Raw genomic sequence first — 12,930 nt, forward strand, 5'->3', positions numbered from 1 at the left:
GAGACACTGACTGAATCCAGGAAGCAGCGGCGGCAGACGCTCCTTCAGCCAACAGGCTGCGTTTGTTCAGCGTTCACACCCAGCTGCTGCTTTCACGGCCTCAAACCCAACCGGCAGCGCCACTTCCTGGAGCGCCGTTCTCACCCCCACCCCCACCCCCTCACCAGCCTGCAGCCCGGAGCAGAACGTGGAGGAGAAGTTCTGCAGCGACAGGTCCACGTCGGCGGCGGCGGCCAGGCCGAGGAGGCGGGGCAGCAGCGCGGCCAGCGCCTGGACGAAGAGCCGGGCGCTCTGCTGGTCGGCCTCCTGGTTGCGGAGCAGCTTGAGCGACAGGGCGGCGGTGCGCAGCGAGCGGTGGCCCGGGTAGTCGCGGGGCGTCTGCTGCTCCTCGTCCGCCAGGGAGACGTTGTCGGAGCCGATGTCGGACACGTCGGAGCGTCCGGAGTCCTTCTCCGCAGCCATGGAGTACTGGTCGCACGAGTCGAACTCCGTCCGGGACAAGTCCTGCTCCTCCATGCTGCTGGACCAGAGACAGGCGGCAGATCACAGATCCACATCAGACCCTTACTGCATCTTCACAGGAAGCTCAGCCTGACCATTCTTGCAATACCGCTTTGTTCCACCAGATGGTGCAGTGAGTCACAGTCACTCCTACTGCCCAATAGAAGCCGACTGTGAAATGAGCACTGAAAAACAATGACTCACTCCTGCCACCCGGTGGACAAACAAGGGATTATCGACAACATTCTGCTTTCACCGAAGAGTTTGACATTTTAAAGAAGATTGTCGGCGTGACGTTTAAAACGGATCGGCCTGGAGTGAACGCCTCAAAGACTCAAAGTCGTTAGAAAAAGATCAGTATACTTGTGAACATCAACATAAATCTGAATGACAGCACCGGATCGTTTCATAATCACAGCATCGCTTTTCAATCACATTTTTGACTCCACAATTGGACTGTTCTGCCACCAGGTGGCGTCATTTCCCGACTGAAACTGCTAAAGCAGCCATCTGTACCTGAAGTTGCTCTCACTGTATCGCGACCCCCCTCCGTGGTGCGACCTGGTCCTGGACTCCACAGACAGGAAGTTGGTGATGTCGGGGTAAACCAGGCCGTGACTCCGCTGCACCACATCCGGAGGGACGGCGCCCGCTACTCCTCCTCGCTCTTTCTCCGCTCTCCTCTCCATCTCCCCTGTGCCTCCCCTCCCTCCTCCCCCTCCTCCTCCCCCGCCCCCCTCCTCCGGTCCGAGGCTCGGCTCATGCTTGGCGCCCTCCTGACCGCCGCCGCCGCAGGAGGGCGACGGGATGCGCGTGTCCTCCCCGCACTCCTCTGGAGTGGTGTGTCCCGGTCCCAGACCGAGCTCCCCCACCTCCAGGTCCAGGGTGGTCTGCCCGGTCTCCGTGGTGATGCTGATGCTGATGTCGGGGCTGCGCTCGGCGGTGCCGGTGGCGGCCGTGTTGGAGGAGGAGGAGCCGGGGTCCCACGGCGGCTGCTCGGAGGACAGGATGTGCCTCTGCCACCTGAAGTCGGCCTCGTTGATCTCCATGGACTCCCTGGTGGACTCCGTCCCGTCCTTCAGGTCGTCCAGGCGTCTCAGGAGGAGTCGCGCCTGAACAGGAACCACAGCGTCACAACAGTTCCTCCTCTCAGGTTGAATGGGAAACAGATTACACCTCACCGAAACAAGAAACTAGATCATCACTGGACAGCTCGCTAGCCGAATACATGAAATCAGCGAACCGACTTCGAGCTGTTCTGCTCTGACCTGTTCGGGCTGGATCCCGCGGCCCTGCGACAGTTCGTCCAGAGCGCCGAGCAGCGCGCAGGCGCAGGACACCGAGGAGTAGCAGGCCTCGATGCCGCCCTTCATGCACGCCTCTGTCATCCCGTCCATCACTCTGCAGGAAGCACGATAACGAGCACGCCGATCCGATGAGTCGCGATTACGACCTGGTTTTAGTTCACAAAATGCAATTCACTAAAGTTCAGAAGAGCTGAGAAGAGGCGTCGCTCACAGCTTCAGGAGGTCCAGGTGGGACTTCCTCTTTGAGAAGGAGCGTTTCCTGGTTTCGGGTTCGGTCATGCACGGACCGGCGAGGTCGTACAGCCGCTGAGGACTTCCCAGAATCTGAGGCATGAAGACAGACAAACAAACACAAGCTAATGCGTGAAATGCTCCTGACAGCACGGTGAGAGGTCCCCGGTTCGAGGCTCACCTCCTTCATGATGCGGATGGCCTCGGTGCGGTGCTGAGGCGGCGGGTACAGCAGGATCCGGTGGTACAGCGACTGCAGCACCGGCTTCATCGACTCCACGCAGCTCACCAGGCGCACCAGCTCCGCCGCGATGTAGCACACGGTCCGCACCACCGGGGCGATCCTGGCGGGGGCGCTGGAGGAGCAGCCCGACCCCCTGCCTTGGTCGGACACTCCTCCACTGGAGGGATCCGCCTCCTGGCCGAGTCCTGAGGAGGAGAACCGGCAGGAAGTGAAGGAGCTCCAGCAGCCGGAGGAAAGGGAGGACTCTCTGGATGGATGGATGGATGCGAGAACACACAGGTGACTAAATGGATGGACGGATAAATAAAGGGTTTGACGGATGGATTAACAGACAGATGAATAAATTTAATCCATGAGATTAAACTCGACACTGCAGTGAAGCAAGCCTGTCACACAAACACAATTTAAACAAACTGAAAACAGACAGAAGAATGAAAAAGAAGGAGTGAACTCTGGAACTCTCAGACATGTTTCCTTCTTCCATTCACCTAAACCGAGTCTCTCCGTCAGCCGGTCTCGATCCGACGCCCCCGTGTGGCCGTGGTGAGAAGCGATGGTTTTGTCGTTGACGGGGTTTCCCATGATGGCCACGAGCGACGGACACAGCTGCTTCCTGCGAGGAGGAGGAACGTCAGACTCCCGCTAAAGCTGCTAACGACCGGTTAGCATCAGGGGAATAAAAAGGCTCACCACACGAGGTCGGTGAAACCCCGGGACAGGTGCATTGTGGGAGGACAGCTGCTGAGCATGGAGAGGAGGCACTCCAGGTAGAGCAGCTGCAGGAGCTGGTTCTCACTGTGAAGGTTCAGAACACACCAGTCACCGACCGCTGGCAAGTCGTTTCCAACAGAGAGCCGACCTGTTAGCATTACACTCATTAGCTTTAGCAGCACTATTGCACTAAACTGCTGTTTACTGGAGAAGGAGCACCACCTCATTCCAGACAGCCAGTCTGTAGCATTAGCATTATCTGAAGTAGCACTAGCTGCTAATGCGGTGCTTGAACAGCGGCTGTCTTGCAGTGACAGCGAAGACAGTTTCAGGAGGTCCGTTACAGTTTTGGAGTTGTAGAGCTGCTGTCTCTCCAACCGATGCGCCAACGTTTGGCATCCGTGAAAACGCACATTGCCAACAAAACACAAATGATGCGTTTCCACTTTGAAATGCTGCTGCTGTGGAAACGGAGCATCAGACTGCGTCCGGCGGATCAGAGCCTGCAGGAGGCCGGCGGGAGGCGTCACCTGTCCACAGACTCCAGCTTCTCACAGAAAACCGTCAGGACCGTCACCACGTCTTCACACAGCGCCTGGCTGGTGGGAGAGACATCTGCGCACGCACACACACACACGCACACACAGTTTGTTTATTCAATATGTACATGCAGTGATAAGAAAGTCATTCCGCTCTCGTCTCTGGCTGCTCGCTGCTCTTTAGGAAACATCATAAATCAGTCTCCTCACTGGCTCTCAGCCCGCTCAGGAATCCCTCTGCACTGCGTGTGTGTGTTTACAGCATCATAAAGAAGCCCTGCCCTCTGTGTGTGTGTGTGTGTGTGTGTGTGAGACAGTTTGAATAACTACCTGTAGATTGGTAATCACAGTGACTTTATAGGAGCCGTCGGTGTTTTCTCAGTGCAGTAAACACCAGCGAGAGGCCGCAGCCTTTAAGTGTGACGGTCTTCCTGCAGGTGGCGCTACAGCTGCAGGGCTGCGTCCTTCCAGTGGTGACTCAGCTAACTGTAGAGCCACGACTTCAAGGGAAAACTAAATTGTGTCTGAATGGGTTTCCTGCGGGATCTCCGGTTTCCCTCATCAATCGTTAACATGCACGATAGGTCATCCTCCAGTCAGGTGATTCTGACCATTAGCCTGACTTCCATCTGGAGATGGGTCTCCGGGCGCTCTCCGCAGCCGCCCACTGCTCTTTACGGAATGCTTCAGCGGCATCGAAGGATGGGTCGAATGCAGAGGAAGAATTTCGTTGTACAGTCACTGTATAATGACAAATAAAGTACTTCACCTTACCTAACTCTCCCAGTCTGACCGGAGGAGCGTCTCATTAACCCCCTTAACTAACGTAGACCTGACGGACGTGCATTAGCATTAGTTTGCATCCACAATGGCTGGGATTAGCATTAGCAAGCTAAATCAGCTGCCCTTTCTGAGAGCTGCGTATTCGTAGCCGATCCAGATCATAGAGCATCTTCCTCCTCTAACATTCAGATTATAGAGCAAAAAATCTGAATGTTACCAGAGAGATTTCTGTACTTACAACACATCAAGGATTATTAGTTTCTTTGCTGATGACTGTCATGTGTCATTTAGCAGAACGACTCATGTGTAATCTGTAATCCTCATGAGAAGTCATTAGAGTGGGTGGAGGTCGTACCTCTTCTCTGCAGAGGCGGAGCAGTCACCTCATCGCCGTCAGCACCCTGCAGAGGAAACACATCAGGAGGCCCGTTACTGCCTGCAGCTCAAAAAACCTGGGACGGCTCAGCTGCTCCGCACTGCTGCTGCCTGAACACACACCTGCCGGAACTGCAGGAATACACACCTGCTCTGGAGCTGTGGAGGGCGGACGGCTAGAAAAAATGTTCTATCCAATATGGTCTAATCTAATGTGTCGCACACAGTGTGTGTCTTGTGCCAATAATACAGTGCATGTGCATATATTTGTGTGTGTGCATGTGTTAGCATGTTCTTAGTGTGTGTGTGTGTGTTAGCATGTTTTGAGAGTGTCTCATTAGTTGAATAAATAAAAACAAGGTGTGAAAGCCAGTTTTGTGTGTGTGTGTGTGTGTGTGTGTGTGTGCTGGACCTCCTGTCGGTGCCTCAGCTGCAGCGTCAGGTCTCCCAGGATCTGACTCAGTGTGGCTCTGACCGCCGTGTTGATGCTACGCTGGTGACAGCTGGACACGTAGGTCTCTATACACACCTGGAAAACACACACACACACACACACACACACACACACACACACACACACACACACACACACACACACACACACACACACACACACACACACACACACACACACACACACACACACACACACACACACACACACACACACACACACACACACACACACGTCAGTGTGTGTTGGTTCCTGTGATGGAAAGCAGTGACGCACGGTCCTGATGGCGAGCTTCATCGGGCCGTCCGGGAGATTCATGACAAGTTTCCATGGCGTCACAGATTTCCATGGTAACCAGACCGTGGGGGTAGCTGACGGCAGGAGTGTGTGTGTGTGTGTGTGTGTGTGTGTGTGTGTGTGGATGTATTATCAACGTGTCACACTCCTTCCACCCGGACAGAAACGACCTCTAAAGTAACTGGTTCCTTGAGGAAGTGGCTGACTGAGTGGCGTTGGAGTAATCAGATTACCGCGGGTCTGTTCTGAGGTGAGACCTGAACCACGAGCGGACTTGCTAATTCCAGTCGTCGGCCCGAGGCCGCCCCGGACCAGCCGAGCCCCGTCGGTCTGCTCAGACCTCAGATCCGACCGACCGCCGCCGCCGCTGCCGAGTGAAAGAACACTGCTGGGACTGAACCTCTGCTGGTCCCAGTATCTGATCGGATTTCTACGTATTTCATCTCTGTGTCTGGACGGTCCACACCTGTAATGCGATCGCGGCGCAGCCGACGATGCTCCCGGCGTCACAAACCAATAAACTGCTCTGGATCTGCACCGAGGCAGCGGATAATGGAGTGATGCTGACTGGCTCCAGACACCCTGAGTTATGACCCCCCCCACACACACACACACACACACACACGCAGCAGATACACACACTCACGCAGCAGATGGCACTGGGTCATTAACACATCGAGCGGCGCGGGTTTTTACGAGCTGTTTATGGATGGCGGCCGTCACCTGCTCGGCGGAGCTGCTGCTGGACGTCACATGACTGACGGCTCGGTGTTCGGTCTGACCTCAAGTCACCCGTCTCCCCATCTGTCGCTACATCAGCTACACTCAAGCTTCTCATGCTAACAGGACTCCCTTGAGACACAGGCTAATGCTAACGGAGCTCTGCTGTCAGGAGTCAGATCAGCATTAACAAGCTGCTCCTCCTAAGAAGTCTGTTTGCTCATGCTAAAGCCCAGTACTAGCATCAGTGCGGGGAAGCTAACTTTGATTTAACAGGAAGTTCACTAAATTAGCAGCAGAGTTGTTTTTTTCTTTTTCCTGGATATGACCGTTGCAGGTGATGCCAACGTTAAACAGGCGCCTTGGTGAGCAGTAAAACTGGACCTGTGTCATTCCTCAGTGAAGCTAACGGCTAACTGAAATCAGCAATGGTTGCTAATGCTAATCACACCTACGTCGGAGACATGCTAATGCTAATGCTAATGTCTTCTATGTTGCTGTCAGCAACTTATTTTAGGGTTAAAGCAGGAGCTGAGATCATTCCATGAGTTTCAGAAAATGCTAAAGCTAAAGAGTGAGCCGATAGAGAGACAGCAGCTCTGCAACCCCACAAAGAGGAACTGTAACTGTGCTCCTGATTTCTCTCCTCACAGTAATCTATTACTCCAATCGCTGATCCTCGGTCCTCTGCTTTGTGGCCGAGAGGAAAACAAACTCATCCCAGTGGTGTGAATAATGGATGAGACGAGCCTCACCTTCACAAACACCGAACGACCGGCAGAGCACTTTGCTTTTTAACGAGCTGGACGATCGATACAGCGGCCGGGAGACCGTCAGGGCCTCACGTCACTTCGGCAGGAGGCGAAAACTACAAAAACCACCTGCGTCCAACATGAGTCCAACAGTTCTGACGGGCTGCAGCGAAGGTGGAATCCAGGGTCGTTAAATACGGTCCAGAGCAACACGAGTCCAGAGGGACGAATCATCCCTTCAGTTCACAGAGTCACATTCTGGTGGTTGGACTTTGCAGCGACTCGAGTGAAAACTTTTTTTTTTCATTTCATAAAAGTTTCGCCTTTACATGGCAATGTTTTGAAAACGACGTTTGTTTCCACAGAAACAGCAGAAATGCTGAAAGCGATGTAGGCTGCATGTTATCGTCGTAAATTCAGGCCAACTACAGCATTTCAAAGCCTGAGGTCGTGGGAAAAACCAGCGCCTACTGAGCACGTGCAGAACCTTTTCCTACAGCCGAGGAGCGCGGCGTCCGGGCAGCGTTACCTCGGCGATCCGCAGGATGGAGTCTCCGTTGATGTCGAAGTTGGGCGAGTAGGTGATGCAGAGCAGGACCTGCAGGCAGAGAAACCCGTCTTGATTTGTTCTTTAGCTCCTGCAGCTCTCTCTCTCGCTCTCTCTCTCACCTTCATGACCTCCACCTGCAGGTCTTCGTGGAGAGACGGCGTCACTCTGATGGCCTCCAACATCTGGCTGAGCAGCTGCTTCTCCAGCACCTCCACCTCCACGCTGGCTCCGCCCACAAACCTTTCCTCGCACAGCAGCTTCTGAACAAACGACGGCGAACGTCAGTCAAACGGTTCAACAACCTCACATGAGCTTACAATGCAAAGCTGCACGACACGTCATGAAGTCAACCTGATAACGTGCGCGTGTTTGCATGGACATGGTGAACGTGCGGGGAAAGGGAAGACAACGCGGTTTGGGACATGATTTAGGATATTCTGATACAGTGTGAGAAACGCAGTCCACACACACACCTGCATGCCAGTGAGCGCCGTCTGTCCCAGCTTGGTGTTTTTGGACTCCAGAGCCATCTGTAGAGGCAGCAGGCAGCGCTCCCTGCAAACACACAGCGCACGCTCCTGAAACCCACCTCAGTTCACCAGCTAATGCAATACTGCATTCCACCACAAGAGGGTGCAGTGAGTGGCTACACCTCGAAATTAATATGGAAAAAAAAGGAAGCGGTAGCTTCCACCAGGCTGTATGATGGTGTTAGACACTGCTGGAGGCCGGGAGCCCCTCAGGCCCTCCATCCCCGAGACGCCACTCTGAGCTGCCCCCACTTCCTGCCTCTCTGTTTGTCTTCCTCTCCTCCGTCTCCCGCTCATTGTTAACGGCCGGGTGAGTCACCGAGCTCGGTCGGTCCGAGCCGTCACCACCGCTCGCGCGGTGAGCGTGGCACTTTTCTCTTTTCTCTTTTGTTGGAATCAAGCAGCACAAAGAAAACAGGACGCCTCCGTCTCAACGGGCGGAGGGAACCAGGAAGAGGTTTAGCCACAAGCAGGAACAACTTCACTGAGAAATAAAGTCAAGTGAAACATTTCACATGAATGTCTCGGAGCCAGAATTCACTCTGGTTTTGTCAAACAAAGAAACTCAGTCCAGACAAAAAAATCAAAATCTGTCCACATCCCATAGACTGGATTCACACAGGAGGAATTCAGCAGAGTGTGAGCGAGATCAGGGCACATCAGCAGGAGGAAGAGACTGATTCTGCTGGGGAAATGGCCTCTCTGCATTATTCATCATTAATCTTGAAAACACATGCTAGGAGAAGCGTCAAAGCCCCGCCGGCGGTGGCGTTAGCTCCAGTCCAACCAGCGCAGGAATGTCGTGCAACAGTCAGGAGACAATCGAGAAGGAGGTCTGACGCTGGTCCAGCTGTGTCTTCATCAGGTAAACAGAAGCACGGTGGGAAATGGACGCCAAGCACAGAGATTCACGACTTCAGCAGCCTCAAAGTGCTTCACGCCACGTTGTGAAATGTTTATAGCGTATTGTTCTCCGCAGCATGTTCATTAGAAAATGAGCAACAGCGCCAAATGGTGGCAGAACATTAAAAGGACACTGTTTTTGCGGTTGCCATGGGAACGGTCATGTAAACGTTAAAGTTTTCTAACACGATAACGATGCGTTTTCAACTTGAAGCTCTGCCGTGTAAACTGAGCCTACAGAAGGTCGAACAGGTGAGGAAAAACAACATAAATGCATCTGTTCCCTAAAGCCCGGCTGGATGAGCGGGTTCATTAGTCCGTCATCTTCAGGAAGGCCGGAGGTTCGGGGAGAAACACGAGGTCCGAAGACTCTCAGCAGACGGAGGACGTCCAAAGCACCGTATTAAAAAGGCATTATCATCAATATTTAATCCAATAATCTCTAATAAAACAACAGAGGTCGTTTCATGAATAATTCAGGGCGGCTGGAGCTGCAGAAGCATCCAGAATTTATGGCATCAATGGCCGCCGTCAGCGCCGCCGCCTCTCCTCCATCATGCCACAGAGAACACCATCCAGTGAAGAACGGGCGATGAATAACGGAAACCAGCGGAGGCTTCACACACGTCATGATCGGGAGGCTCGACAACGGTGAACCGGAACGCCGAGTCTCCAGCACAGCGGGTCCTGAACGCCGCGGCTTCCACCGGCCCGTCCAGGACCGGGAATCCAGCTCATGGTCTGAGACAGTTCAGGACTTCCTCGATTACCTGATGATTTCATTGAAAGTGAAATCCAAAACGCAACATCTGTTTCCACGACGACGGCGCTCGGAGCCACTGACCAACGCAACTTCTCAAAAACACAGCAGCTCCGTCGCCGTGTGAACCGAGGAAAACATGACTGTCTGTAAATGCTCGGGCTCCGTCTCGAACAACACAAAATGAAAACTATCGTTTTCAGTGTGTGTGCCGTTGCCATGGAAACAGACACTGTTTTCAGAATGCTGCCGTGTAAACATGAAGATTTTCTGAAACAGGAAGGATTTTTGGATTTCTTGTCCATTTCAAGTCATAATGAAATCATTTAAAGTGCCGAGAAAACTGAACTCTGGGCAGAAATGAATTAGGGATCTAAAACGACACGTCCAGGGAGGGAAATGGACGCTGGAGGGATTAGCTGGAGGAGCTCTGGCACAGACTTGACGACCCACTTCTCATCGCTTGGAACAGGAGAAAAAAAAAAGACTTTCAGCTCATCTGTGAGTCTTTAAAAACCGCTCAGAGGAAAGAAAGTGACGGATCAGACGGTCATGGTCTTTAAACCGACTCACAGGAACCCAGTGTGAACAGAGTGGAGCTGAACCGAGGACAGCCGGGACCGCCAAGGACAGCCGGGACCGTCCAGCACCGAGGACAGCCTGGACCGTCCCGCACCGAGGACAGCCGGGACACGTTGGGTCCACAGACCTGGTCTGATCTGTCCTCGGTCTCACTTACCGGAGCTGTGAAGGGGAAATGTGGGCCGATCCATTCTGAGAGTCCAGAGTTTCTGAAACGCAAAGGAGGAAAGAAGAAGACGTCAGGAGAACTGTCTCAGTCGGAGCAGGACGGGAGATTTTCTGTTCGGAGACATCCAGGATTAAAGATCCAAAACTTGAACAGACAATAAAAACCAGTGAAAAAAAATCCTGATTAAACAACAGAGTTTTGTATCGTTTGTGTTTCATTTCAGAAAAATTTCACATAGTTCTAAATGTTTTCATGATAAAATGGCAGAATATGGACCGGGACCAGGACCGGAACCAGGGCCAGGACCAGGACCAGGAGAATCTGGACCGGGACCAGGAGAACCTGGACCGGGACCAGGAGAACCTGGACCGGGACCAGGAGAACCTGGACCGGGACCAGGGCCAGGACCAGGACCAGGAGAACCTGGACCGGGACCAGGAGAACCTGGACCGGGACCAGGAGAACCTGGACCGGGACCAGGAGAACCTGGACCGGGACCAGGGCCAGGACCGGGACCAGGAGAACCTGGACCGGGACCAGGAGAACCTGGACCGGGACCAGGAGAACCTGGACCGGGACCAGGGCCAGGACCGGGACCAGGAGAATCTGGACCGGGACCAGGGCCAGGACCAGGACCAGGAGAACCTGGACCGGGACCAGGAGAACCTGGACCGGGAGTCATGACACTCTGCAGCATGAGCAGACCAGCAGCAGCGTTTCCTCCGTCTCCATGGAGAAAGCTGTGTTTTTCTCCCGTTTCCATGGAAACAGAGCGTTGTCGAATGGCTTGTTTCCAGCCACACCGTCATCGTGGAAACAGGTCTTCGGGCTGACGCTGCGTTTCAGCCTCCAGGCAGTCTGAGTTCTTCCACATCGTCAGCAAACATTCAGACTCCGGTCACGGCGACGGAGTTACCGATTGCTCAAAGTAATCTATTACTGGTGAACTTCACATCATCGCCGAGGCTCTCTTCTTATAAAATGACAGATTGTCTGTTTTACATCCTGACTAGTGAGACGTGGTCGATTGTTTCACTGGAAATCATTGAAATATCCAAACTCTCACAGCAGCCTGAGGACACAGTGTTCCATCTCACACCGGAGAACATTAAACAAACTGTTGGAGAGTAGGAAGGAGTTTCTCTCAAGATAGCATCTTTTTTTTTTAATCAATACACAAAGAACCATTTTTGTTTGTTTACTGCTGCAGTGACCACACAGACCTTTTCTTTTTTATTTATTGTTTTTAGGCAGGAGGCTGACACAGCTTATGTTTCTAACATATATCCAGGTCTGAGAAACCTAGAAAAACACTCTTTTATGCTGCATTTCTGAACCTACAATTACAATTCAGGTGGATTTTAGCAGTTCCATCCTGTTCTTTTCAGCTTCCTGCAGACTTTTATTTTTCCCTTTAGCTGTTTTAACCATTTGACTTCTTCTTAAATCAGTTCCACGTGTTTGTTTGCTTTTCTCCATTTCAAGGTTTTAGAAATTCAGGTTATTTTTGTTTTGTTGAAGCTGTTTAGCAGGTTTCCTCATATTTGTTTAACTGTTTTTACCATTTTACTGATTGTTTGTTTTAAGGTCTTTTAAGTCGAGACTAGGAGTTCTTTAAAAAAAACTGATTCACTTTTGTAAATAGAAAATAATTTATATTACAAAACTCTACTTTTAGAATATTTCTAAATAGAAATAAATAAAGCTCGTGTGGCGGCAGAACATGGAAAGGAGTGAATTCAGCTGCCAGTCCAGGTTTTGTGACCCTGGTTTGTTTCTCCAGATGAACTCGCTGAAGGGTGCAGCAGGTGCAGCAGGTGCAGCAGGTGCAGCAGGTGCAGCAGGTGCAGCAGGCGCAGCAGGTCCAGGCTGGACCCTCCTGGTCCGGGTCCTCCGGGCCCAGGTCTCCCTACAGGGGCACAGCCCGGGGTTCCGTGCACTCACCGCAGGCGAACACGCACGCGTCGCGGATGGCTTTGTGTTTGTGTCCGGACGCGTCTTTCTGCAGTTTGCGCAGGATTTCCTCCATGCTGGCTGCGGGGGACGCGGCTGGAGCGGGGGTCTGGGTCCTGGTCCGGGTCCGGGTCCGGGTCCTGGTCCGGGGCCCTGCCGCGGGAGGAGCGGGAGGCTGCGGCCGGTTTCAGCGGCGCAGTGACGGTGACAGCATCCCGGAGCCTCCCCGGCGGAGGCGATGATTCATCCCCGGCGAGCAGCCGCTGATGTCGGGGAGCAGCAGGCCGGAGAGTCCCCGCTGGAAACACGCCGCCTCACCGGGACAGGCCTCACCGGGCCCGGGAAATCCGCCGACACGTCCGGTAATGCCGTCTGATGTCCGCGAGCTGCTGCCGTGTTTTGACGCCGCTCCAGCTGGTACAGGCGCTGCCGCGGGGCGCCAGGTTCGAGTCCCTCCATCCCCCGAATCCAGCTGAACGCGCGGCTGCTCGGCGTGTGAAAGCGGGGGATTCCGCTCCGACATGGCAACCCCGTATTTACACTGAGTCCCAGGGAAGCAGCGGGAAAGT

The 12,930-nt window shown here is 53.3% G+C and overlaps 1 protein-coding gene across 1 annotated transcript in view; it reads right to left on the reverse strand.

Annotated features, from left to right (window-relative positions):
• The window catches only part of arfgef3 (ARFGEF family member 3), a 35,117-nt gene extending 22,680 nt beyond the window's left edge, over positions 1–12,437 (reverse strand). The window contains exons 1-15 of the mRNA XM_030106275.1: positions 12,353–12,437; positions 10,397–10,448; positions 7,938–8,019; positions 7,584–7,724; positions 7,444–7,512; positions 5,104–5,220; positions 4,672–4,717; positions 3,525–3,609; positions 2,974–3,078; positions 2,772–2,896; positions 2,221–2,468; positions 2,020–2,132; positions 1,770–1,902; positions 1,018–1,613; positions 165–517 (exon numbers count right to left, since the gene is read on the reverse strand). Coding sequence (XP_029962135.1) covers positions 165–517; positions 1,018–1,613; positions 1,770–1,902; positions 2,020–2,132; positions 2,221–2,468; positions 2,772–2,896; positions 2,974–3,078; positions 3,525–3,609; positions 4,672–4,717; positions 5,104–5,220; positions 7,444–7,512; positions 7,584–7,724; positions 7,938–8,019; positions 10,397–10,448; positions 12,353–12,437 — 2,350 coding nt within the window. The remainder of the gene's footprint in view (positions 1–164; positions 518–1,017; positions 1,614–1,769; positions 1,903–2,019; positions 2,133–2,220; positions 2,469–2,771; positions 2,897–2,973; positions 3,079–3,524; positions 3,610–4,671; positions 4,718–5,103; positions 5,221–7,443; positions 7,513–7,583; positions 7,725–7,937; positions 8,020–10,396; positions 10,449–12,352) is intronic.
• Between the last annotated feature and the right edge of the window lie 493 nt (positions 12,438–12,930).

The sequence above is a fragment of the Salarias fasciatus genome, chromosome 13, assembly GCF_902148845.1.
Source record: "Salarias fasciatus chromosome 13, fSalaFa1.1, whole genome shotgun sequence".
Classification (NCBI taxonomy): domain Eukaryota; kingdom Metazoa; phylum Chordata; class Actinopteri; order Blenniiformes; family Blenniidae; genus Salarias; species Salarias fasciatus.